Source organism: Podarcis erhardii (genome assembly GCF_964252035.2).
Source record: "Podarcis erhardii genome assembly, chromosome: 15".
NCBI lineage: Eukaryota > Metazoa > Chordata > Lepidosauria > Squamata > Lacertidae > Podarcis > Podarcis erhardii.
This window is the reverse complement of record NC_138505.1, coordinates 28,954,210-28,981,884: the sequence shown is the minus strand read 5'-3', so window position 1 is coordinate 28,981,884 and position 27,675 is coordinate 28,954,210. Positions and strand designations below refer to the sequence as shown.

The following is a 27,675-nucleotide window of genomic DNA, read 5'->3' as shown; positions in this document are numbered from 1 at the left end:
AATATTATAAAGTGACATTTTTGAATGTGCCACTTTTCCTCCAGATCGGTAATGCTCCTTTTATACAGTAGAGCCGGCTTCCTCAACCTTGGCCCTCCAGATGTTTTTGGCCTACAACTCCCATGATCCCTAGCTAGCAGGACCAGTGGTCAGGGATGATGGGAATTGTAGTCTCAAAACATCTGGAGGGCCGAGGTTGAGGAAGCCTGCAGTAGAGTGTGCCTTGTTCTTTTTTAGACTTTACTGTACACTCACTGACTCTCTTTCTCTTCTAGGTACTCTCTGTTTGTGTGGAGGAAGATAACATTGTAAATTACGCCACCAATGTTCTCCAGAATCCTGATTTGGGTCTCCGCATGGCGATCAGGAGTAACTTAGCTGGGGCGGAAGAACTCTTTGCCAGGAAATTTAATACACTTTTTGCACAGGGAAATTATGCAGAAGCGGCTAAAGTGGCAGCATCTGCGCCAAAGGTAAGCATCTTTTAAAAAACAATTTTTTGGCCGAGGGGTTCAGGAGTGCACTCCAAACAAATTTTGTAGCCTTTAACCTTTGTTTGAAGCAACAGGCAATCGCAAGTTGTACGAGAGCACTGGTTCTGTCTTCCTTGAGGGAGACATAGACAATTCTATTATAAAGATAGGGTGGCATTAAACTAAGTTGTATTCAGAGTAGACCCATTGAAATAAATGCACATGACTAAGTGCGGTGCAGCAGTTTACGTTATACTCATTACGTAAAACCCACGGTGGGTATTATTGACCAGAGCTATAAACTGGTTGCCCCATTGAATTCTTGCTTAGGATTGCAGCCCGAAATGGGGATCAGGTAATCATGGAGGGGTTGGTGGGAAGGCCGGATATAAATAAATACAATCATAACAATAAGTCCATCAATAACTTCAGGATACTTTATGGGAAGTGATTCATAAATGAAGGAAATAATGTTATGGAGCCCTCTTGAACTGATGCAGGTTTTCTCCTGACTACCAATTGCTCATGTGATCGGAGTAGGAGGAGCAAGAGTTAGGAGAAGGCTATTGCCCCGATTCTTCACTTGTGGAAAATGTGATGACAGACCTAGATCTAGCAGGATTTTTACGTTGGTGTTGGGCAGGGTGGATAAAATTCAATGATTTATTTATTTATTTTAAAAAAAAACCACGGATGTTTTTCATTTAAATCAGATTTTTAAAAATTTAAATCGGATTTTTAAAATAAAATGCTTTTGAAGGAAAAAAATCTTTCTAAAGACAGTTTTCTATTTGTTACATTATAGTCCAAAGACTATTCAAAGACTATTCATCAGGAAATAAGGATTTGTTTTAAGTTTTTCATGTGTGCTAAAACTCAGTCTAAGTTTTTTTTATAAAAAAAATTGTTTAACCACATCAGTTAACAAACATGGATACCTATGCTATAAATCTTACTTTTTTAGTTAAAATATAAACATTTAATTTATTAAACCTCACAATAATTTCATAATTATCTGTCTATGTATTTCTAACATTATAAACCAAATCAGTAATTTTTGATATAACGGTAAAAAACTACCCTGGAAATGTATTATTCCAAAAATGAAACCTTCATGTGTTTGTAAATATTAAGATTATACCAGCAAGAATGAGTCTTTCTGTAAAAAAAAGAGATTTAAATCAAGTCTTACTGACTAGTGATTTAAATTGATTTGGTTTAAATCAAATCCACCCTGGTCTTGGGAATTCTCAGCTGGCAAGCTGAGCAAGCTCTCTCTACCTTGGATTTTCCCTTAAGGGAGACTTTTTAATAGAATCATGTTTCAATGTTCAGGGAATCTTGCGCACAAGTGATACCATCCGAAAGTTCCAGAGTGTACCCGCTCAGCCTGGGCAGGCCTCTCCCTTGCTCCAGTACTTCGGGATCCTCCTCGATCAAGGCCAGCTCAATAAATTTGAGTCTCTGGAACTCTGCCGTCCTGTCCTTCAGCAAGGCCGCAAGCAGCTTTTAGAAAAATGGCTAAAAGAAGACAAGGTAATGCATGGTGCCTCTTCAGAAATTTATTATGCTGTGGTCTGCTTTAAACAGTCGTGGTTCTGTTGCCTGTGCTGAAATTCACTAGCATTCCTATTTAGGCCCACTTACCCAAGTAGTAAGGGACGCGGGTGGCGCTGTGGGTTAAACCACAGAGCCTAGGACTTGCCGATCAGAAGGTCGGCGGTTCGAATCCCTGTGATGGGGTGAGCTCCCATTGCTCGGTCCCTGCTCCTGCCAACCTAGCAGTTCGAAAGCACCCCCAAAAGTGCAAGTAGATAAATAGGTACCGCTCCGGCGGGAAGGTAAACGGCATTTCTGTGCGCTGCTCTGGTTTGCCAGAAGCGGCTTTGTCATGCTGGCCACATGACCTGGAAGCTGTACGCCGGCTCCCTTGGCCAATAAAGCGAGATGATCGCCGCAATCCCAGAGTCGGCCACGACTGGGCCTAATGGTCAGGGGTCCCTTTACCTTTACCTTTACCCAAGTAGTTTAAAGCCTTGTTAGTGACAACAGTGCATTTTGTTGATTACCCACCTACATCCAACTGAGAGGTCTGCTGGCTTTTTGCTCTAACTACAGGCAAAATAGCATTGATGGGAAATCTCCCTGTTGTGTAGACGCTTACCCTAGAGCAGTGAAAATGGATTAGGCATGCCCAAATGCACCATTTTTCAGTACTGGGAAAATAAACATAGTCCCAATAAATCCACCAATGAACCATACATCAGCTAGGTACATACTGTAGATTGCAAAAAAATGATACTTGCCAAGGTATTTTATGGTATCCATTTAAATTGAAAATGAGCAAAACTCTGAGCACTGAGCCACTCCTCTGACCCCCTTCCCGGTTTTATTTTAGTTCGCTCTGTTGTGTTGATGTAAACAAAGGCACCACTAAAATATTAATTTGAAAAAGAGTTTTGGGCTGCATTTCTATAATTCCCACAGAGTTTTCTTCCTAAACAGTGAGGTTAAATCGCTGAGATCCAGACAGGCATACCCTATATCTTCAAACAGTAGCAACTACATTTGCTTGCCATAAGCAGGGGTGGGTGGCAGCGTTTGCTGAGCTGGGTGTGGTGTTAATAGCTTTGAAATGCTGGTTCTATTGCAGTCTTACATTCGATGCCAGCAAACAAATTGCAGCTTAACACTTGGATCTGTGTTGATTCTGAAATGTTGTTTCTGTTTCAGCTGGAATGCTCCGAGGAGCTAGGAGACTTGGTGAAGGCTGCTGACCCAACCCTTGCCCTCAGTGTTTATCTCCGTGCGAATGTACCAAACAAAGTAATTCAGTGTTTTGCAGAAACTGGTCAATTCCAGAAAATAGTTCTTTATGCCAAAAAGGTAACTATCTTTTTTCCCCTCTGAAAAGTATGTGATTGTGTAATGCACACCTTTGCAAGCCAGAAGCTTTTTGAATGCACAGTTAAATTTTTTCTTTACCAAGATAAGAATAAGCCTCAGAACATTCCGGGATATCTGAAGTGTGATATGCAACGGCCCCACCTGGTAAAGTTTCAATTGCATAAGTCATGTGGTCTTTGGAGCATTCAGTAGACTATTCTGCGGACAAAAATGGCAAAAATCAGCTTCAGTACCTCAGGGCTTTTCCTGCGGGTGAATGAAACTTGCACCTTAAATTTTATAGGCTCTTGGATGTCTTTCAATTTAAAGGACTGAACTAGGATGGGCTGTGCACATTAACATGGTTGTCTTGCTAATCTCTGGCAATTTCATTTATTTAAAAGGTTAAGAAACCCCACCTTTCTATTTCAGAACTCCCAGGGTGGGTTTCAGTTAGTATTAAAATAATATAATCTGTAGGATTTAAAACTGATCAAAAGACATGAAGCCCAGTGTTGTAAAAGCATAAGATTCTGTATTGGGTGAGCCTCCCTGGGGAGTGCATTCCATGGGGGAGTTTTCACAAATGAAGGTGTTTTTCCCTGGCTGTAATGTGGCTGATAGCCTTAAATTTGGGGTACAGTGGTGCCCCGCAAGACGAACGCCTCGCAAGACGGAAAACCCGCTAGACGAAAGGGTTTTCCGTTTTGGAGGCGCTTCGCAAAACGAATTTCCCTATGGGCTTGCTTCGCAAGACGAAAATGTCTTGCGAGTTCCTGCGGGTTTTTTCCCCTCCCCCCTTTTTCTAAGCCGCTAAGCCGCTTATCAGCTGATCCGCTAAGCCAATAAGCCGCTAATAGCGCTAATCCGCTAAGCCGTCAATGGGCTTGCTTCGCAAGACGAAAAAACCGCTAGACGAAGAGAATTGCGGAACGGATTTTTTTCGTCTTGCGAGGCACCACTGTACCTGAAAGGCAATATTGATATTTGATTCCAGATCCCAAACTGTATAAAGGATAAAAGCTAGGTACTGAACGGCGTTTGGAAAGAGCTTAGCAGCTACTGAAGTCATTGTGAAGTTGAACCGACAACAATAGTCCCTTTGGACTGGTCCCCTTCCAACAAATGAGAGGCTGTATCTTATATCAGTTGTACATCAGTTGTACAGCAACCCAACTGTAACATTCGAACCTGTACGTTGAATAATGGGCTGATCAATTTCTTGCCCTAATGTCATATGAAGCAAGTAAAAACCTGACTTGAGATGTGAGGTTGGGCTTAGCTACGTGTAATTTGCTACGGCCTAGTTGCTTTTGGAATATATTAGCAAAATGCAGGAATATATTGAGTTAAAGCAAAACCTACTTAACATCTTGAAATTTGACCTTTTAGGTTGGTTATACTCCGGATTGGATTTTCTTGTTGAGGAGTGTGATGAGGGTCAGCCCAGATCAGGGTCTTCAATTTGCTCAGATGTTGGTACAGGATGAAGAGCCACTAGCCAACATCAATCAGGTAAGCACTAGCTCGGTCTGTTGCAGTTCTAGAAGATAAAGCTGGAATAAAATGCCCCTCAAGTCCTAATACAGCTAAATGAATACCCATCTTGTTTAAATGTCTACAGTTTTTCTCATGGTCTTGCAATTCTGGAAAACTAATCAATTTACCTAATTGCAAAAGTTGCTAGCTATAGGTTTCAAAGCAGTGTAAGGAATTATCAAAAGTGTAAGGAATTATAGCTTAGTAGCTATGGGCAGTGACAACTCAAATTTGCATATAAGAGATTCTGTTTCAAACCAACTCCTTTTTGGCAAGAACTAGAGACATAAAGAACTGGGTAAAACTGATTTTGATAACTGCACTATATGTTTAACCTTGTTTAAGGGTTTACGTGTCTGATGGCCATTTGTTTGATTCCTATGCTGTAGATTGTTGATGTATTCATGGAGAACAGTTTGATTCAGCAGTGTACCTCCTTTTTGTTGGATGCCTTGAAAAATAACCGTCCGGCCGAAGGCCACCTCCAGACTCGTCTGCTTGAAATGAACCTCATTCATGCTCCACAGGTAAACTCTCCTGGGTTGGATGGGTTTTGTGGTGGTGTTTTTTTGAAGCTTACCTTTCTCATTCCTTCTTGAGGGAGGCAGTTGTTATTTTGCCAAAGACGGCTCTGTGTAACAATCTACCCATATATTTCATGTAGAAGATCACCCACAAGGGTTTTAAGAGCACTAATTCGTCTTTTTATAAATTGACTTGCACTGTTGCTAATCCCTAGGTTGCAGATGCTATCCTGGGAAACCAGATGTTCACACATTATGACCGTGCCCACATTGCCCAACTTTGTGAAAAGGCAGGCTTGTTACAGAGAGCATTGGAACACTACACTGATCTTTACGACATCAAGCGAGCTGTTGTTCATACCCATCTTTTGAACCCGGAGGTAAGATAATGTGCAGCTGAGCATATATGCACACTTAACCAGCTAGGGTTCATGCGCCGTTCTCCTTTGTGTTCTTTAGTTAGTTGGTTGCTTCCTTTCCTACAGACCCTTCAGACCTCCCCTTTTTGCTTCCAGTGATCTTCTGCTTCTAGACAAGCCAGTGTGGTATAATAGTGTGCTGGGTCAGGACTGGGGAGACCCAAGTTCAAATCCTTAGTTAGCTATAAAGCTTGCTGATGACTTGGGGCTACACACTCAACCGAATGTACTCTACAGGGTGGTTATGAGGATAAAACAAAGGGAGCAAAAGAAGGCCTCTCCCCTGCCCTCCATGTCTACCTTGGCTCTCCTGAAACAACCAAAACATGATAATGGACCTCAGTGCTTTAATACACCTTTCTGCTTCCCTTAGATTGGTAGATTATTGAAACTCACGATACAGTAGCCATTCATGTCATGGTGCTGAATTATTTGCTTCTTCTTTCCTTAGTGGCTTGTGAACTTCTTTGGCTCTCTATCAGTTGAAGATTCTGTTGAGTGCCTACGTGCGATGCTGTCCGCCAACATCCGGCAAAACCTACAGCTCTGTGTGCAAGTGGCGTCTAAATACCACGAGCAGCTGGGCACCCAGTCTCTTGTGGAGCTGTTTGAATCCTTTAAAAGTTACGAAGGTAAGCCTCGGAAGCAGAGGATAGTGTATGCTTCCCTTGAATTTGTTTTACCGAGGACTGCGGAATGTCAGATAATGGAGGTGGGAGGCTGTTTTTATGTTGTTGTTGTTTAGTCGTGTCCGACTCTTCGTGACCCCATGGACCAGAGCACGCCAGCACGCTGTTTTTATAGAAGCACTGAAAACAACAGAACGCAAGAATGCATTTTTTTTTACACGTTTCTGGCCCCTGTGAGAGGGTAGCAGTGCCTAGGAATGTTGTCAAAGCTAAAATCGTGGCTGAGGTTGAGGGCAAGGCACTGGAAATCTTCTACTAATGGAGAAGAGCAAGAATTAAAATACATTGTGCAAAATAGGTATGCCTATAAGTAAATTTGTATAGTTTAAAGGTAGTAAAAGTAATATTTGTCTGTCCCAGCAGATTTTTCACTGTAACTATTACAGTGCAGCCTAAAGCCATGTCTACATTTGTAGTTCTAATATTAAAAGGGATGGGGCTCTAGTAAGCAGTTTGCAAGCTGCAAGGTACAAGTCCTGTCTTAAAAGGTAGTTTCTAATTCTTAAAATATTTGTCTGAAATAACGGCTAGCATATCTTTTAAACAACTTAGATTCCCAAACATGCCTACTGAATATTTATTTAGCTAGTAGATTTTCTAATAGATCAGTAAAGTCACATTTTTATGTATGTAGAGCAGGCCAAATTGAAGATGTTGTGCACTGTATCTTATACTGTATTTTATATAATTCACCAAGGGCTAAATTCATTCTTCCCTTTCAGACTTTCCTAGAAGGCCAAACAGATAGTTTTAAGATATAGGGTAACTTTATTTGCATTGCTGCAAAAAAGATAAAAGAGGCACTTTAAAATCATATTAGTGTGGAATGTTATGGGTAGTCTTGAACTAAATAAATATTTTAAATTCTGTATTCACAGGGTTTAGCCCTGTCTTATTGGACTGATTATCTCCCCATATTGTAATGGTCATTGGCTGCAAAGAGTTATTCCTGACCTGACTAGTGTATTAATTGATTGATTTTTTTCTCAGGATTTGTAAGAAATTGAAATTTAACCAGTCATGGAAGGAGTACTATTAAAGATGCTAGAATGAGGGGAGGAAATAAGAAACCCAATACTTACTTCTAGAAGTTGCTAAAAGAATTTAATCAAGTGAATTGTTTATATGTGCGAGTTAGGAATGCAATGCTGAAAATGCTTCCTAACTTTAAAGCATGGATTAAGGCCATTTTCATTACTGGCTATTGGATCATAATTTGTTGGGTGACTGGTCCTTTGTCTTCAAACACTGTGGTTTTTTGAACCATGCCTTGTTGAAGCTGTTTATATTTGATGCTTGTAGAGGTGCCTTTCTTTTCTCTCTTCCCCTCCACCCCAATGTGGACACCCCCCAACCACTTAAACCTGTCTCTCTAGGGCTGTTTTATTTCCTGGGCTCTATTGTGAACTTCAGTCAAGACCCAGATGTCCACTTTAAGTATATCCAGGCAGCTTGCAAGACTGGCCAAATCAAAGAGGTAGAAAGAATCTGCCGAGAAAGCAATTGTTATAATCCAGAACGGGTGAAGAACTTTCTGAAGGTAAAACACCCACAGTACCAAACCGAGTGGTGGTATTTTAAATGTCTGTTTAGATTTTTTTCTGTGTCGCCCTTGTTTTTCAATATGTTTGTTTTATTTTAAATTGTGTTAACTTTTTATGTTTGTTTGCTGCCCTGGGAAGAAGGGTGGAATAATGATGATGATGAGTCAGTCCTTAATTCTGTTTTTACTGCCCTACTGGGTTTGCCACTTTAATACCACATTGGTGATCTCTTATGATATAACCTGAGGTCATCCGATTAAATTGAATATTCGGGAGAATTCATTTCAGACAAACAAACAAAAGTACTACTTCACACAGTGCATAGTTATCCTTTGGAATTCTCTTCCACAAGATGGCTTTAAAAGGGATTGGGCAAGTTTCTGGAGGATATGGCTATTAAGCCATGATGACTCCTGTATTTACTCGAATCTGATGCTCACCCTTTTTTTTTTTTTTGCGAAATTACGTTGCGAAAATCAAGGTGCGCATGAGATTCAATGTCGCATTTGCATTCGCCAGAAAATCCTTTTTTTTTTTGTTTCAAGGTTCTGAAAATTGAAATGCGCATGAGATTCGATGGCGCATTACTTGAGTAAATACGGTATATCTTGCCTCCAGTCCTGAATACAGTATGCTGAGAGAACGGTAGCAGGAGAGGGCTACCAACCTTTCTTCTTGGTTGTGAGCTCCTTAAAGACAGCTTGTTTGTTGCTGTGGGAAAACCAGATGCTGGACTAGAGGGAAATTTTGTCTGAAGCGCTCTTGTGGAAAGCTCCCCACTCTCCTTTCATGAGTTGAGGAGCAAATAATATGAGCAGAGAGACCTCTAATAATAGGCAGACTGCTTTAGAATGTAGTGGGAGATGTTAGTAGAGACAAGGCTTTACACCTATGATAGAACAGAGGAAAGGGGACATGCATCCCAGAGTTCAGATGGGCAGAGTTAGGAGAGGGACTGAAGAGAGCGCTTAGGGGTGCAGATAAAAAAAGAGAGCCTACGCACAATGGCTGCCATCGGAAAAGGGAAGGGAGGCAGAGGGGCCGTTGGGATACAGGGAGGCTCCGAAAATCTTGCGAAGCAGGTCCTCTTCCTGCAGTGGGGAAAGCCACACCTCTAGTGGGGAAGAGGGGAAGGGACCAGAGGATGCTGCTGGGAGCCCCAGCGCCGCACCTCGTCAGTCTGAGGGTGGGCGAAGCCACAACTCTGGGGTAAAGGAGGGGAAAGGGCTAGAGGATGCTGCGGGGAGCCTCAGCACCGCTCCTGGCCAAGCCGGCCAGGAAGGAAACACGCCTCTTCCGTCGCCTACCTTGTGCAGAGAAGTAAAACGCAAAGAAGGAAGGAAACGGCGGGGGTTTGCTAAGTTCTTATGTTGGGGGAGGACCGAGAAAGAACCACTCCCAGATTCTGCTAGCGATTGAGGCAGACATGAACTGATGGTTCTGCACTGTAAATAGTTTTTCACCAAAATAAAGCCTGTGAAAGACAGGTCGGAGTCCTGCCTGGTTACTCACAAGCAACCACCACTGACATCTGACATTACTGAACTGATAAAAATGCCCTTCTGCACTGAAGAGGGCTACATCTTTCCATCCCATTGACGATAAATGCACATAGTGGCCCTTGGTAATCTATTGCAGAGGAAACTTGTAATTTCTGGAAAGAGAATTGCAGCCATGTTGTTTGCCTGTGTCACATAAGTAGTCCTTGTTCCGCAGTATTTAGCTGGGTTCTTTTGTAATTAACCAGGTTTCCATTCAAGTTTTTCTCTCTTGGACTTTTGTTCTTGCTTGTACTTCTTCTTGCTCTCTTTCTCATAATGGTATGTTTCTGTATTTGCTCCTCTCCGTTTGTACAGGAAGCTAAGCTGACAGACCAGCTTCCCCTGATAATCGTCTGTGACAGATTTGACTTCGTCCATGACCTGGTTCTCTATTTGTACCGTAACAACTTGCAGAAATACATTGAGATCTATGTTCAAAAGGTAATGTATCTACACATGCGGTAATTTGATTCATAACTTTTAAGAACATGCTTTTGATGTCAGTGACAGCAAATCCTTACCTTAGACATTCAGCAGAAAATGTGATCGGGAAGTAATCAGGATACTCAATATGAAAATTTAAGCATAGCTAAAATTTATTTAATGATGTTTTTGAATTGGTTGCAACCTGCAGTTTACCAATGTGTCTGTATAACAATAGTTTGGACATTTTTTGGTGAGACCAGAAACTAAAAATAATGACTTGTTCTAGGTAAATCCAAGTCGTATTCCAGCCGTGGTTGGAGGGCTTCTAGATGTGGATTGTTCTGAAGATGTTATCAAGAACTTGATCATGGTGGTGAGAGGCCAGTTCTCAACAGATGAACTGGTAGCTGAAGTGGAAAAAAGAAATAGGTAAGACTTGCAGACAAACTAATTTTAGTTATTGTTCAGAATTCCTTTATTTCTAAAACTTCTTAGATTCCAACTGCAAAGCTATGTGCTTGTCAAAAAACCACTGTGTCAAAATACTTCAAAAAACCACTTTAAGTCAGTACCCTTATTAGACCAACATTTTTCTCTGGGTCACACTTTCAGAATAAAAATCTGCTGCTGCCATACCAATTTTTTAATGGATAAGAAATACATTGGAAAACAAAAAGAAACAACTCCTGGCAGTACTTGATTTATAACACAGAACACAACTACTTTATGATGTGATCATGGGACATCCAGAAAATTTAAAACCATACAGCTACATAAGAACACGAATCATTCCCAAAATACAAACAAGCCTCTTTCCTTTGTACCTTAAGTATGCGTACAAACTCAATGAGAGGTGCTTTTGCTGGGAAATCTCATTATATTAGGTTTTTTTTTAATGATTTCCAGTTTTATACATTTCAATAATTTTACAATCATTTTAACATTTCAAAACTCGAGACTTCCGGGTTGGCGCCATCGCCGAATGGCGGACTCCCTCCGAGCTCCGGAGGGAGCCTGCTCGGCAGGGGCTGGGTTCTACCGCGTCGGCGTTGCGGGGACCCTCAAAAACCATGGGCGCTGAAACCCATGGGCATGGTGACTCGGCGGGCACCGTTTGCGCCCCCCCGACCCGCGAAGGAGCCTTTTTAAAGGCTGCGGAGTGGGTGCCGGGGGGGGTGGTGCTATGAGTCCTCCGCTTCCCCTATCGAGCGAAGCCGCATGCCATTTGGCGGAGAGCGCTGACTTCTTCCATTGAAAATTCGGATTAAAAAGAACAACCCGTGAGTAATTGGAAACTGGACTTAAAAAGGGGAAAAAAAATTAAATTCGGAGCGAGCGGGGGAGGTGCAAAAAGGAAGTCAGTCTCCCCCCTGTCGTAGAGGATTTAAAGCAAAGGATTTAACAACTAAGATCGAGTGCTACCTTATTTTGATAAAGTCACTAATTTCACGATGGAAAATTATAAGACTGGGCTGGAGGAGAAAAGTAGAACGTGAGCTAAAATGCAACCCCCCCCCCGGGAACCGGGAGCGATCCGCGAGAGCGCCGGGAGAGGAGAAACAGAGGCTTTGACAGCTGTCAAAGGAGCTGTCAAAGCTGAAGAATAAAAAGAGAACTTTGTTATGAGGACTTTGCTGGTTACATTTGTTACAAATTAGATATAAATTGTTTAAAACAAGGAATAACAAGTTACTTTGACTGTTGGGTGCGATCTGGAAGGAAACTGAGTTACTATAATCCCTCTAGAGGGGCTGTGGGACACTACAAGTATTGCTGGCATGGAATTTGAATTGGACTTTTTATCTCCTGGGAAACTGCAGAAATGGAACACTATTTTGTCTACAGAGGTCTCTACACTAAAGGAGACAATAGATTTATCTATTGAAGAATGGAAGGGACTTGACGTAAAGTTTTGTTCCTGAATAACAAAGCCTCTGTAGGGGATTTAGAAGCTTTTGGAATTGGAACATTTTTGCAGGAGAGCAGGAAAAGAAACTAGAGGAAAGTGAGGAGAGAGAATAATAAGAACAACATGAACAACAAGAATTGGACAAAGCTGGAAGTGGGAACATTTGGGACATCCAGATTTGAAAGGTCTAAAGAAACAAAATTGGAGTTTTTACTCTTAAATACAGAGATCTGGATGGAAAAAATGGACCTTTTTGAGATAGAGCTTTTCCAAGATTGGACGCTTGAAACTAAAGATGATCAAAAAGACGGCAAAGACTATTAAAAAGACGGCAAAGTGGACTTGTGAAGGATTTCGGCCTAGATGTGGGATCTCCAGGATGACAACAGGCATTGATGGACATTGGGGAATGCAACCGGGAAAGGGGGGAGGGAAATTTGGAATCCAAAGGGTGTTAAATTATATTTTATTCTTTGTTCCATTTTCTTTTCTTTTAATCTGTTCTGCACATTAAAGAGGGGAACTCGTGGAAGGGAGCGGGGTCGATTTTAGGGGATGGAAAAACATTCTTAACATTGGGTTAACTATAATAAGTTTAAAATTTGGGGTAAGAACTTGCTGAATCTATTTGAAGGAATTGGAATACAAGAGGGGGTGGGGTGGGGAAGTCCTGGCAAGATGCTAATGAAAATAAGGTTATAAAATGGATGTTTTATCTTTTTCTTTTTTCTTTTTTCTGTTATATTTGAAAATGTTCAATAAATATTATTTAAAAAAAAACAACATTTCAAAACTCGAGTTCCTTGCCCCTCTTTCTGTGGTTCCTTAAATTTATTTTTTTATATTTTCTGCATATTCCAAATTTATCTACTTCAAATATATATACTCTTATAAAACTGCAGGTTATTACAATAGTCATGCCAGTGTTCTTATCTGTTTACAGTTTATTTGTAAATATTCAATAAACTATTTCCATTCTTTTATAAAAAGTTTGTTGTCTTGATTTCTTATTTTTCCAGTAAGCGCCGCAATTTCTGCATATTCCATACGTTTTTGTATCCATTCTTCTTTCGCTGGGATTACTACTTCTTTCCGTTTTTGGGCAAATAACATTCTTGCCACCGTAGTTGCATACATGAATAAATTTCTGTACAGTTTGGGTAGTTCTGTCCCTATAATTCCCAAAAGAAAGGCTTCTGGGTTTTTTTGTTTTTTTTTAATGTTATTTTAAACATCTTTTTCAATTCATTACATATCATTTCCGAGTAAGCTTTAACCTTACTACGATATTGTTTAATTTGAGACAAACAAACTCTCATCTCCTCATCTACAGAAAGAAACCTTTGCCTTTTCTGTTCTTGATACTACACTATATTATACTATACTGAAATGTTGACATTTTTCTTTGCTTGCCCCTGAACCACACTTGCCATTCTCTCCTGCCAAACCAATGCGCCACACCCTTTAAGAACCACTGGTATCAATGGTAAACAGCAGTGAGGGTGGAAGAAAAATGGCTGATGGTGAAGCCATCTGGTCCCAGTCCCAAGATGGAATAGGGGAAGAAATAGTAGACATTCAAGTGAGGCTATTCAGGTGCTATGCAAGTATTGGGTTTTGTCAAGGCTCTTCGGGAAAAATAATATTTAAAAATGACTGATTTTGCCATCTCCGGAAATGGAAGATGTGGCTGTTACCCAGATTTGTCTCCATCCTTAGGCAAGGGTTCCTTGGTAGATGGAGAACAGGCATTAAAGAAGATAGGTAAAGATACCCCTGCCCGTATGGGCCAGTCGTGTCCGACTCTAGGGTTGTGTGCTCATCTCACTTAAGAGGCCGGGAGCCAGCGCTGTCCGAAGACACTTCCGGGTCATGTGGCCAGCGTGACGAAGCTGCTCTGGCGAGCCAGCACCAGCGCAACACACGGAAACGCTGTTTACCTTCCCGCTATAAAGCGGTACCTATTTATCTACTTGCACTTAGGGGTGCTTTCGAACTGCTAGGCGGGCAGGAGCTGGGACCGAAAGACCGGAGCTTACCCCGCCGCGGGGATTCGAACCGCCGACCATACGATCGGCAAGTCCTAGGCACTGAGGTTTTACCCACAGTGCCACCCACGTCCCACCATTAAAGAAGATAGGCAGTCCTTTATATTAGCAAAGGTGGAAATTTTAGGTGATGCGCAAGGCAAAAACTCAATAGAAGCCAAACTGACCAGCTTTACTTAGGTGTTGGAAGAAATGTTTCCACATAGAATAAAGTTCCACCATTAGTATAAAATCCTCTTTCTCTCACTTCAGAATGGTTACATTTTGTATTCTTTGGTTAGCTGCTTAGCAGGGGTCCTCCATCCTCTTCAAGATAAGCACAGATGGGAGCGGGGAAAAAGAGAGATGGAAGTTGATTCTGTGATGCAGTTTAAAGGTGGTTTTTTTCCTGGTTGCTAGTAGCACAGAAAATTAATTAATTGCATTCTTATTTAAGGCTTAAGCTGCTGCTGCCCTGGCTCGAGTCTCGAATTCATGAAGGCTGCGAAGAACCAGCAACACACAATGCACTGGCTAAAATCTATATTGACAGCAACAACAACCCAGAACGCTTTCTGCGGGAGAACCCCTTTTACGACAGCCGTGTTGTGGGCAAATACTGTGAAAAGAGGGACCCACACTTGGCATGTGTTGCTTATGAGAGGGGGCAGTGTGACCTTGAACTCATAAAGGTATTTTAGTGTCGTCTTGCTGTAACTTGCCTATGTTGTGCTCCCACTTCTCCTCTGTCCTCACCCCCAATCGTATCATGTAAGTGGATTTGATTATATCATGCATATGGAATTGCAGTGAAGAGTGGTTAAGAAATCTGTCAAATCTAATTCTTAATTTCTCATAGTTTTGAACGTTCAAAGGGGTTGTGGTTGCCATCTTCTGGTGCACAAGCCATGAAAGCTGGTGGCTTTCAAACTGTATATTTTGGGTAACCTCATTATTCCTCAATGAGAAGATCAGCAATAGTAGATGAGCCACTTGTTAGTTCAGATATCTTCCCTTCCCCAGTCAGTTTTAAAATAAAATTCCTGGAAGACTTGTTTGCTCACCACTGCTAGCCTTTCCATATGGCAGGTGTTTGTTCTCCAGATGTTGCTAAAATACCACACCCATCAGCCACAGCAAGCACAGCAAATGGCATGGGGTGATGGGAGTTGTAGTACAGCAATATCTGAACACCTGCCCTATGGCAGCAAGGAAACATTGGGTGTATTCTAAGGAATGCACTCAGTTTGAATGGTGAGATGCTAATATAGACCTATGTTAGCTTTCTCCAACCCAGTGCTCTGCAGGCCCAACCAATGTAGATGTTTTGGGGCTGATGGGAGTTGTACTCCAAACATCTGGAGGGCACCAGGTTGGGAAACTGCCTTATATGAACAGTATGTTTATCCTTGAGTGGTACCCACAATTTTCTGCAGTGCACAGTTGCTCCCTTGCAGATATGCAGAGGTTCCTTAGGTAGTTCAGTGAAGCATTAGAGAATCCTTTCTCTAAATTTATAAAACACTCTGGCGAATGCAAACAGCTACTTCATGTGGTGCATAAAAGGTACAGACAACTTCCTCACTACAAGGTAAAGGTAAAGGGACCCCTGACCATTAGGTCCAGTCGTGGCCGACTCTGGGGTTGTGGCACTCATCTCACTTTATTGGCTGAGGGAGCCGGCGTACAGCTTCCGGGTCATGTGGCCAGCATGACTAAGCCGCTTCTGGCGAACCAGAGCAGCGCATGGAAATGCCATTTACCTTCCCGCCGGAGTGGTACCTATTTATCTACTTGCACTTTGACGTGCTTTCGAACTGCTAGGTTGGCAGGAGCAGGGACCCAGCAACGGGAGCTCACCCAGTCGCGGGGATTCGAACCGCCGACCTTCTGATCGGCAAGTCCTAGGCTCTGTGGTTTAACCCACAGAGCCACCCGTGTCTCTTCCTCACTACAAGACTGGGTTACAAAATACACATTGTGTTTCTCTGACCCTTTAACATTGAGCTTTCCAAACTTTTTACAGTGAGAGGGGTAAAGACTGACATCTACCGGAGTTCATACCATGGACACATTATAAGGCACTCTCCCTATTACTGAAATAAATATAGTTCAAGATAAGCTTTTAGTGATGAAATGGAATGTGATGAGGCAGTTGAGATAAAGTTATGGCTCACAGCTGATTAGCTAATAGGACACTGTCTCAGTATAAAATCTAATTTTTGTACTGACTACTAAACTTGACATTCTGTGGATGCTTTTGCAGTAACATTTGTTGGCATTCAACTTAACGCAGCTCCTTCAAGATGGTTTATTGAGTTGAACAAGATGGAGTGTGTTATTGAAAGGACACTCAACGTTTGCGCTTCATCCAGCTGCTTCCTTGTTCTGTCTTGCAATCAGATCTCTTGAGCCTCTCGATCTGTGCTTGGTGAATCTCTTCTCCGTAAAGGCTGTGTGTCCATGAGTTTTCTGAAAAGGAAAGCCAGCTTCGAAAAGCAAGGTGCCACAGAACTGGAAGCGTTGCAAATTAAATGGAATTACAGCCTAATTACGGCTTCCAGTGAATCTGGAAATAGCTGCCTGTAAATAGCTGCTTTTAGTCCAAATATATACTCCATGCGTTTATTGTCCTTTTCCTTTGTTTCTTTCAGGTCTGCAATGAGAACTCCTTGTTCAAGAGCGAAGCTCGCTATCTGGTGCGCAGGAAAGATCCAGAACTGTGGGTAAACGTTCTGGAGGAAAACAATCCATTCAGGAGGCCGCTCATTGATCAGGTATAGCAAGTAGACTGGATTTGTACAAAATAGGTAGAATGTAGTGGTCGGTGACTGAGCAAGAAGAGAAATGTCATATGTTCTTCAGCATTGTGCTCTGAAAAGGGTAGAAGTTGCCAAAGATCTTATGTAGTTCCTCATTTCCCATAGTTCTCCTCTAAATGAGATCAGCCTTGCCCCTCTAATGCTCTGCCCGCCTGCCCGCCTGCTTGCTCCATAAGAGTATCATTTGTTTTTCCCTTGCTTCTCTGCCTATGATTTTTCTCTCTCCAAACACCCGTAAACCCTTCCGTGCTGAACTCTTATTTTCTGGTGGGGAAGGCTGCTTGTGATCCTGTGTTAGATACATGCCAAGCAAGCCAAATAGTTTGATGCTTATACTTCTTCCAGACCCATCTATTTCCTTCATAAACTAAACTTTGTTCCTTGAAAGTTAAATGCACTCCTGCTCTCCTTTCCTAACTGGCTTCCTAAAACTAGGCTGCTAGTATTCTCTTTTCATGGCACTAGCAGACATTTGTTTGTTGTTTTTTTAAAACATTCAGGTTGTCCAAACCGCATTGTCAGAAACGCAGGATCCAGAGGAGGTTTCTGTTACTGTCAAAGCTTTCATGACAGCCGACTTGCCCAATGAGCTCATTGAGCTACTGGAAAAGATTGTTTTGGATAACTCTGTCTTCAGTGAGCACAGGTAGGAAAGGGAAGGCCCTCCCTCCCCACTACACTAAATATGCATGGAAATGACTGTTATGTGCTAGGCTTCATAGTGTAAGGTTTGCTGTAAAATGGGTATACTATATATAGCAGAAGTAGTAAATCAGCCATTGCAAGCCTAATTGTCTGCTCCCCACAACAGTTTCAGATGGGACCCTTCCCAATACAGTCATACCTCGGGTTACAGATGCTTCATATTGCATTTTTTGGGGGGTTATGGCGGCCGCACATGCGCATACCGTATTTTTCGCCCTATAGGACGCACTTTTCCCCCTCAAAAAATGAAGGGGAAATGTGTGTGCGTCCTATGGGGCGAATGCAGGCTTTTGCTGAAGCCTGGAGAGCGAGAGGGGTCGGTGCGCACAGACCCCTCTCGCTCTCCAGGCTTCGCGGACCTCTCCGCAAGCAGGGGGAGCGCTCCCGCCGCTTGCGGAGAGGTGCCTGCATGCCGAAGCCTGCGCCCGCTGAGATCAGCGCGTCCAGGCTTCGCGGACCTCTCTGCAAGCGGCGGGAGCCAGCCCTGGGCTCCCACGTCTTGCAGAGAGCTGCCTGTTTGGGGGCTGGGGTCGGGGGAAGCTCAGGCGGGCCTCCCCCGCCCCAGCCCCGCGCCTGGGGGGGGAAATAATTTTTTTCCCTTTATTTCCCCCCCAAAAAACTAGGTGCGCCTTATGGGACGGTGCGTCCTATAGGGCGAAAAATACGGTAAGTGCCGAATTGAAACCCATGCGTGCGCAGATGCCGTGCTGTGGGTTGCGAATGTGCCTCCCGCACAGATCACGTTCGCAACCCGAGTGTCCACTACATTTAGCTGTGGCAGCACAATCCTTTTTTATTATTATTATCTTGGCCGGTGCCCTATCCTTCTTGCCCTTTGCTTCAAGATGTTTCATAAGGCTTTTCTTATGATTGAGAATGGAACTTAGCTGTGTTGGTCTGCTTGGCGTTATCATTTGGAACTGCAAGGGAAGTCAGCTGTGTTGGGGGCTGTTGTCTCGGGGGCCCTGAAATGGGAGACCCCAAAGACTTTTTCCATTGGGGTCAAGCAGAATGTCTGGAAAAACACCCTGGGGGTGCCTGCAAGCCCCCAAAACGCTGAGCGTCCTCCGGTACGCGCAGTTCTGGAAAAGTCATTTCCCCTCTTCTCCAGTGTGCTCAGCAACATATACCAGTTGGTATATGCACACTTAATCTGGCTTAACACAGCAAGAAGAGCGAGACATCGTAGATTTAATCTACTATTTATTTACACACTATGTACAGACGAAGGCATAATGGCATCCATTCTCTCCGGGAGAGAGAACAAACAAAAAGAAATAAAAGCGAAAGTACAGTGTAATAGTACCCGCAGTGGAAGAGATAAGACTTTTTCCTTTCCCAGAGTTGTCCCAGACAGGCATGTGATTTACAACATTCTCATCTGCAGCATCGGAGGAGTGAAATTGCTAACAGTTTCCTTGTAGATAGAGGCAACAGTGGTGCATAGTTTGCTGCAGAGACGTTTGGACTGTGAATAATAACAATAAATAATGAGTGATTTATTATTATTATTATATGCTGCCCATCTGACTGGTTTGCCCCAGCCACTCTTGTTGGCTTTCAGCAGATTAAACCATCATACAGAGTAAAACATCAATCCTTAAAAACTTCCCTAAATAGGGCTGCCTTCAGATGTCTTCTAAAAGTCAGATAGTTGTTTATTTCCTTGACATCTGATGGGAGGGCGTTCCACAGGCCGGGTGCCACTACTGAGAAGGCCCTCTGCCTGGTTCCCTCTAACCTCGCAGTGAGGGAACTGCCAGAAGGCACTTGGAGCTGGATCTCAGTGTCCGGGCTGGATGATGGGGGCGGAGACACTCCTTCAGGGATCCTGAAACAAGCATCTTGTTTCAGTTGCTCAGCAAATTTTTACTGAGTATCAATTGTTTTGTGAATCAGCATGTGAAATTGAGTATATGGCAGCTTTTCAAAACATGAGTTTGGTATGAATTTTAAATTTGGGAGTCTCTATTCTCTGTAGGCTTGGGAAGGTAGCACAGATGAATCGAGTGCTGCTTACAATAAATACAATAAATAAACCAATTACTTATTGAAGAGACAAAGAGCCAATAAAATATTAATAGATTTGTTAAATTAAATATTAATGAATTCTTACTGAGCTTTTGGCCCTCTGCCACTCTCGTTTTCACACTTGGCCTCCCTGTACAAGGAGAAATGTACCAATGTGGCTCTTGTGCTGAAAATGGCTAGCCACCCCAGTTATATAGTGTAACAGGCCACAACCCTGCTCATTTTTCTATTACGTTGTGAAGTTGATTGATTTCAGCTGCTAGAAGCTAGTTTTGGTTTCAAGTTAATTAATGCTCACTTTTAAAACTGGTTACTGTTGCCCACACGTAGTTGTCTTTTATTCCTGCTCCGAAAATACTCTTACGCAAACTCTGCAGGGAAGCCTGCTAGTTGAATCTACTTCTTGACTGTTTCATTCTTTGCCCTTAAAGGAATCTTCAGAATCTTCTAATACTGACGGCCATTAAAGCAGACCGAACACGTGTGATGGAGTATATAAACCGTCTAGACAATTATGATGCCCCAGATATTGCAAATATTGCTATTAGCAATGAGCTGTACGAAGAAGCTTTTGCCATCTTTCGGAAATTTGATGTGAATACTTCTGCAATTCAGGTGAGGCTCAGTACAGATTGACAGCTAGTGTGTCTTGCAGAGACCTCCCTTGACCTAGAAAATTAAATATTGTAATGCTTATGCATGAAACATCAGCAAAATGTAGTACACTTGAGTGTTTATATCAGGCATAGGCAAACTCGGCCCTCCAGATGTTTTGGGACTACAACTCCCATCATCCCTAGCTAACAGGACCAGTGGTCAGGGATGATAGGAATTGTAGTCCCAAAACAGCTGGAGGGCTGAGTTTGCCTATGCCTGGTTTCTATACCTGAAGAGCAAGAAGGGAGTCTAACTTCAAGGACAGTGGCTGTTTCCTTGGGTGTATTGGGTAGATTTATATAAACCTGTTCAATGATGTCCGAGGCTTTGCCAAAAACTGTCATCACCTACATGAGCTGCTGAACTTTTCTTTTTCTTCCTCAAGAAGGCAAGCTTTCTATTTGCCCGGTAAATCCACTAGATAAATACAAATACAGTATTTTTCGTCCCATAGGACGCTCCATCCCATAGGACGCACCTCGGTTTTTGGGGGGGAAATAAAGGAAATTTCCCCCCCCTTTATTTCCCCCCCAAAACCAGGTCAGGGAAACCGAACCAGGTTGGGGAACAGCGGTATGGCGGCGCTCCACCTCTCCACTGTCCCCCGAGCTTGTGGGGCTGGCCGATGTCTGCCCAAAGCGGCAGGCTGCTATCCGTACCATAGGGAGCCCTGTGGGAACACCCGCAGGGCTCCCCACGCTGCGGATGTCTGCCCGGCGCGCGGGGCGCTCTGCTTCAGGGCGCCCCACGCGCTGGGCGGCAGGCTGCTATCCGCAGCCTAGGGAGCCCTGCGGGAACTCCTGTGGGCTCCCCAGGCTTGCGGATAGCTTCCTGAAGCCTGGAGAGCGGGAGGGGTCGGAGCGCACCGACCCCTCTCACTCTCCAAGCTTCAGCGAAAGCCTGTATTCGCCCCATAGGACGCACACAGATTTCCCCTTCATTTTTGGAGGGGAAAAAGTGCGTCCTATAGGGCGAAAAATACGGTATATGCAGCACTGGATGAATGGGGAGAGGTTGTGCCCATATAAGGCAACAGTCTATGGAACACTGCTTTATACAGTGGTACCTCTGGGTACGAATTTATCAATCAATCAATCTTTATTACGGTCCAGAGACCCAACAAATCATTACAAATCAATACACAATTCATACAGCCTACCTCCAGGTTAAGGATACGAATTTAATTTGTTCCAGGGGTCCATTCTTAGCCCAAAACATTTGCATGCGCGGGCGGTGGAAACCTTTCCATTACTTCCGGGTTTGCCGCGTGCGTAGCCCGAAGCATTCGTATCCAGAGGTGTTTGTAACTAAAGGGTAAAGGTACCCCTGCCCATACGGGCCAGTCGTGTCCGACTCTAGGGTTGTGTGCCCATCTCACTTAAGAGGCCGGGGCCAGCGCTGTCCGGAGACACTTCCGGGTCACGTGGCCAGCGTGACAAAGCTGCTCTGGCGAGCCGGCACCAGCGCAGCACACGGAAACGCCGTTTACCTTCCCGCTATAAAGCGGTACCGCTTTAAAGCGGTACCTATTTATCTACTTGCACTAAGGGGTGCTTTCGAACTGCTAGGTGGGCAGGAGCTGGGACCGAAAGACGGGAGCTCACCCCGCCGCGGGGATTCGAACCGCCGACCATGCGATCGGCAAGTCCTGTAGGTTTTACCCACAGCGCCACCCGTGTCCCATAACTAAAGGTACCACTGTATATAAAATCTGAACCCTCTTTATATGAACACTGCTTCATGTACAAATTTTCAGATTCAGTGATGTGTGTTTTTAAAGGATTATGTTACTTTATGCATTTTATTTGTTTACACAAGCCACAGGGTGATTTTCATCAGCATAAAGGACAATGTATAAACCATCTAAATAAACAAAAGATTCTAGTGACGTTCTAAGGTTGTTTGGGCTTTGTATCTTTTTCTAGACTTGAATCATTCTTCATTTTCTTTTTCCCCCCTCTCTCCCCACCCCACCCAAACTTTCTGTGGTGCCCACTGGAGATATATTGAGACTTTCATTTTGGTAACCTCTCCTAGGTGTTGATAGAACACATTGGCAACTTGGATCGTGCTTATGAATTCGCCGAGAGATGTAATGAACCAGCAGTTTGGAGCCAGCTGGCCAGAGCACAGCTCCAAAAGGACTTGGTGAAGGAAGCCATAGATTCTTACATAAAGGCTGATGATCCTTCTGCCTACATGGAAGTTGTCCAAGCAGCCAACAGAAATGGTAAGCTCAAATGGTTCTTTTCACTTAGCAGGACGTGGTAATTTTAATCCTTGCTCGATTAGCGGAAATCCTTTGGGAAGACCATCATTTGACAAAGCTGGATTGTATAAATATCCCCATGCCAGATCTTTTCAGTATGTACCTCTAATTCTGAAAGGGTTGCATGGTAATAAATAGAAATATGTTAAGTTTGTTTAAAAACACTGCTAAAAGGTACTTCAGATAAATGAATTACTAGAATATCCATCCTGTTTAGGATCAGTATTTCAGTACAGTATACATAAAATCTCTTTGTTCTGCTGAGAGGTGGAGCATATTGTTGCTTCTTTGCAAGTGTAGGGAACAAAAAACAAAAACTAAACTAAATTCAACGGAACTAATTTATCTTTATTCTCTTCTCTCCCCTCGCCTGCTTGTTAAGATAACTGGGAGGATCTGGTTAAATTTTTACAAATGGCTAGGAAAAAAGCAAGGGAATCTTATGTCGAGACTGAACTTATATTTGCCTTGGCAAAAACTAATAGGCTCTCGGAGCTAGAAGAGTTTGTCAGCGGCCCAAACAACGCTCACATACAGCAGGTACGTTTTCTACTTAAATGCTAGCACTTCCAGCTAAACTAACTTCTGACCTGGATTTTGAAATACGCCAGCTCCAGCTTTTGTGCCCCAGCATTCCTTCACTGACACAAACTCTTCCTCTTTAGGTTGGCGATCGCTGTTATGAGGAGGGCATGTACGATGCGGCCAAACTTCTCTACAACAATGTGTCTAACTTTGCTCGCCTGGCATCTACACTGGTTCATCTTGGGGAGTACCAGGCAGCTGTTGATAGTGGCCGCAAAGCCAACAGCACCAGGACGTGGAAGGAGGTAACTCGTTTTGTGCTGCAAGGGAAGGTATTAAGACTAGCAGTTAAGGATCTCTCCACAAACTAATGGCTGCTGTTAAAAAAAAACAAGCACCCTAGTGCAAAAGGCAATACCTTTTTTAGAGAATCAATTGCATCTTCTGTTCTGAACCGCAGGACCAAAGGGAGGGCTTGTGGGAGTGGTTGGGTGCAGGGATACCAAAGAAGGATGCTAAGAACATCAGAATGGCCTGTTCTCGTGCTTTATTAAAGAAGGTATGGATTTACAGCAAAGCAGCCTGAAAGTTCTCCAGGGCAGACATCGCAGCAAGGAGATGGCTTGTCCATGTCCAAGCAAACCAGCATACATTCTTTATACACAAAGCAGCATATGTCACTTTGTCTAGGACCTCCCAACACTTCACCTGCCCAGATGAGGGCATAAGTGGCAGATGCCCAAGTCTTACAGATAGCTCCCCTTTCTGGGCTCGGAACCCTGAGCCCAAGGATGAGGATAACATCCAATGAGCCAATTAGCTTATATCAAAGCAAGTGACTAAACATATATGAGTTCATTTCTACAACCACTACAAATTAATTGTGGGGTTATCTTGACTACCAAGATGGTGTTAGCAAAGCTTCTGGAACAGTCCACATGAGGGTCAACACAACCTTCATACCTACTTTATGGAAAATATTTCAGATCAGTGTCCATGTGGGGGACTGGCTCCAATCCTGATCTAAGGGATATAAGGTATTTGGGCAAGTTGACTTGTAACGCAGTTTGCTAACAGCATTTTTTGTTTCCCACTTGCAGGTGTGCTTTGCGTGTGTGGATGGAAAGGAGTTCCGGCTTGCGCAGATTTGTGGCTTACACATAGTAATCCATGCTGATGAGCTTGAAGAGCTGATCAGCTATTATCAGGTGGGTTTCCTTTAACTGTTTTAAAAGTGTAAAATGCCCCTGGCTGCTTGTTTGCAGCAGTGCTATTATAGTATTTAAAACCTGATTCCCCACCTTTCCTCCAACAAGCTTAAGACAGCTAATGCAAGCTAAAAGATCCATAGTATTTATGGCTTAAGTTAATGTTAATTGATATGCAGTATGGACAGGGCTAAAGCCAGGTGTACATCTCTAGAAAACTGTAGCTGGAGGAATTAATGTTGTGCCACGAGTTTTCTTTGCTTCAGTAGAGTATTCTACACATTCATTAGGAGGCTAGAGAACAACTTCAAATGGCTGTGGAGATGCACCAAGGTGTGTCGTCAGTGTGTCATACTCAAAATGTTGGGCCTTCTAGTTCCCAGCTGCTGCTTCATATTAAATGGCCCACATACCTTATCCTTCACTTATGAACAAGCTACTACAATGGTACCTCGGTTTTCGAACATAATCCATTCTGGAAGACAGTTCGGCTTCCAAATGTTTGAAAACCAAGGCGCAAAGGGCCTTGCAGAGGCGACATGCAATTTTAGTGGACAAAATTGGGCGGACGGGGGGCGGACGTAGCTGAAGCCGTTCTACTTCCGAGGTGCGTTCGAAAACGGAAGCATTTCCGGCGTTCGAAAACCAAAACGTTCGGCTTCCGAGACACTCAAAAACCGAGGTACTACTGTACTACTGGCTTTGAATGTTGCCTAAGGGTATTTAGAACATCCTATATCTAAGTTAAACAATCTCTTCTGCAATCTTTTAAATACATTCCGTCTTCAAGCATTATCACTGGTTTTAAAATTGCAAGGCTTTTTCGTTTTTCTTTGCAATTGAGGTTTATGCTTCTTAAACATGCTGTGGTCTTTAATCCTAGGATCGCGGATACTTTGAAGAGCTGATTGCCCTCTTAGAAGCTGCTCTGGGCCTTGAGCGTGCCCACATGGGGATGTTCACTGAACTTGCCATCTTGTACTCTAAATACAAACCTCAGAAGATGAGAGAGCACCTGGAATTGTTTTGGTCCAGAGTCAACATTCCCAAGGTATTTGACAATATACCTGCGATTGAGTCAATCATGTAACACAAATTATTTAAAAGTTTTTTGTTTTGTTTTTTAAATGCCACTTCCTCTGCTTTCCTAGCAACAAAAATACATGTCAGTTCAAATAAAATAAAAACCGTAGTGGACACAGGAAAAAAAAGTCATAGGACAAGGCTAATATCCAAAGACATTCCAGAGGAAAGTTTTTACTGTGGAAAGCTGGGAGTGAGGGGGCCAGGTGAACATTGAGGGCGAGAGGAGTGGGCAGTTCCTGGGGGAAATGGAGACAAGATCCTGACCTGTTTAGTTACCCACCTTCTGATTTCCACAAGCAGGACAATGCAGAACGCGGCACCCAGCGGTGGAATATTGGGCAAGTTCATGGGGATAGAAGTAGTTCTTCAGATATCTTGGCCTCAGGCTATTTAAGGCTTGTACTGTCAAAGATCACATACTTTAATTAGGCCCCGGATTAAACAGAGTGAGTGGCCTGAACTCTTGTCTTTTCAGCAGACTCTACTTAAACTATTGCTTTGGCTACTGCCTGATTTGTCCCTTACCTTTCCTCTCGCCACAAGGTGCTTCGGGCAGCAGAACAGGCCCATCTTTGGGGAGAGCTGGTTTTCCTCTACGACAAATACGAAGAATATGACAACGCAATAATTACAATGATGAACCACCCTACCGATGCATGGAAGGAAGGGCAGTTCAAGGACATAATTGCAAAGGTAAGCAGCTGTAATGGTAACAACTCCTCAGCTTTGATCCCAAAACATGTTGAGTTTCACACCAGTTCAGATATTCAGATCTGTTGGTGTGTCTTGAAAACCCAGCGGGTGGCCAAGGGACTATAAGACACGGCCAAATCTTCCTGTGGCAGAAACACCATACATCATTCAGCTTCTTAATATTCAGCTTCTGATTTTCTAAAGTTGCTTCTCTGAGAAATAGGAGCTTGTGCACCCTCATCCAATCCATTATTGCCAGACACTGTTTTAGCCCCAAAACAGCTTCCTCAGATTTAGATGGAAAGAAGAGGGAGAGAGTTGGGTATCATCTGCATACTGGTGGCACTGAACCTCAAAGCACCAAGCAAGCTCTCCCAGCAGTTTCATGTGGTTTTGACAACTATTAACTCTTTAGTTAATAGGAGAGCCAGTGTGCTGTAGTGGTTAAGAGCGGTAGACTCGTAATCTGGTGAACCGGGTTCGCGTCTCCGCTCCTCCACATGCAGCTGCTGGGTGACCTTGGGCTAGTCACACTTCTTTGAAAGCCCCACTCATCTCACAGAGTGTTTGTTGTGGGGGAGGAAGGGAAAGGAGAATGTTTTCTGTGTTGAGACTCTTTCTGGTAGTGATAAAGCGGGATATCAAATCCAAACTCTTCTCTTCTTCTTCTTTATCCAGCCCATCAGGGCATCAGACATGCATCACTTCTTAGGTACACTTAAGTTAGCAACTCTGATTCCATTTTCTAAGGATGGCAGCATGATAAAGCTTGCAGATTTATTTATTTATTTGCCCTAACTTTTTATACAGTACTGCTGTGCAGAGCTGTTAAAGACTCTTGAGCACCAAATAAGAGGGTCATAGTTAACTAAATGCTGTTTGTTAAATCACTCTCAGGGGCAACCAATTACCTCACAGCTTGAATTTGTTCTCTAGGTGGCCAATGTGGAGCTATATTACAAAGCGTTGCAGTTTTACTTGGATTATAAACCACTGCTGATCAATGATCTCCTCCTGGTATTATCTCCAAGGCTGGATCACACCAGGACGGTCAGCTTTTTCTCCAAGGTGAGTTAGAGGAAGCACAAATTTAAAATGGGCTAAATTACATACTTCTCTTGAAGACCATTCCATTTCAAATTGTACGTTCAAGGCAAAAGGGGTTTCTTCTCTTACCGTGCCAAGAAATAATAACAATAATAATGATAATAATAATTTATTATTTATACCCCACCCATCTGGCTGGGTTTCCTTAGACTAACTTTCCCCCCTGTTTCCAAATCCTCTTGTTGCACACATAAATTTATATAAAATAACTTAAGGTCTTATATTGTAGATATACCATTTGTTCCAATAAGGTTTTGTTTTGGGAAATGACTAGTTTCTAGGGTTTAATGTGACTTAATTAGGTGGGCCCTATCACCTTAGAGATGTACTTTGTGGGAGGCCCTTCAGCAAGAACAACTCTTTGCCTAAACCAATTGCATTGCCCCTAGGTTAATCAGCTGCCTCTAGTGAAACCTTACCTGCGCTCAGTCCAGAATCATAATAATAAAGGAGTCAATGAAGCGCTGAACAATCTTCTGACAGAGGAGGAAGACTACCAGGTGAGTTTCTGGGAACAGCGATTATGGCATTTTTCTATAGAAGCATAATTAGGGTATGTATGCAAAATGACTACATAATTCATTACTTTAAAATT

General features: G+C 43.1%; 1 protein-coding gene across 4 annotated transcripts in view; it reads left to right on the top strand.

The window, feature by feature from the left end:
• CLTCL1 (clathrin heavy chain like 1) overlaps nucleotides 1-27,675 on the top strand; it is a 59,640-nt gene that overhangs the window by 22,071 nt on the left and 9,894 nt on the right. For all 4 annotated transcript variants that reach the window (XM_081842734.1, XM_081842733.1, XM_081842731.1 and 1 more), the window contains exons 7-28: nucleotides 276-473; nucleotides 1,809-2,009; nucleotides 3,207-3,359; nucleotides 4,752-4,874; nucleotides 5,288-5,425; nucleotides 5,638-5,802; nucleotides 6,293-6,473; nucleotides 7,907-8,070; nucleotides 9,931-10,056; nucleotides 10,328-10,470; nucleotides 14,435-14,669; nucleotides 16,632-16,754; nucleotides 17,300-17,445; nucleotides 19,967-20,150; nucleotides 22,230-22,422; nucleotides 22,844-23,001; nucleotides 23,127-23,291; nucleotides 24,087-24,194; nucleotides 25,078-25,245; nucleotides 25,824-25,973; nucleotides 26,910-27,041; nucleotides 27,470-27,580. In XM_081842734.1, the coding sequence (XP_081698860.1) occupies nucleotides 276-473; nucleotides 1,809-2,009; nucleotides 3,207-3,359; nucleotides 4,752-4,874; nucleotides 5,288-5,425; nucleotides 5,638-5,802; nucleotides 6,293-6,473; nucleotides 7,907-8,070; nucleotides 9,931-10,056; nucleotides 10,328-10,470; nucleotides 14,435-14,669; nucleotides 16,632-16,754; nucleotides 17,300-17,445; nucleotides 19,967-20,150; nucleotides 22,230-22,422; nucleotides 22,844-23,001; nucleotides 23,127-23,291; nucleotides 24,087-24,194; nucleotides 25,078-25,245; nucleotides 25,824-25,973; nucleotides 26,910-27,041; nucleotides 27,470-27,580 (3,465 nt within the window). The remainder of the gene's footprint in view (nucleotides 1-275; nucleotides 474-1,808; nucleotides 2,010-3,206; nucleotides 3,360-4,751; nucleotides 4,875-5,287; nucleotides 5,426-5,637; nucleotides 5,803-6,292; nucleotides 6,474-7,906; nucleotides 8,071-9,930; nucleotides 10,057-10,327; nucleotides 10,471-14,434; nucleotides 14,670-16,631; nucleotides 16,755-17,299; nucleotides 17,446-19,966; nucleotides 20,151-22,229; nucleotides 22,423-22,843; nucleotides 23,002-23,126; nucleotides 23,292-24,086; nucleotides 24,195-25,077; nucleotides 25,246-25,823; nucleotides 25,974-26,909; nucleotides 27,042-27,469; nucleotides 27,581-27,675) is intronic.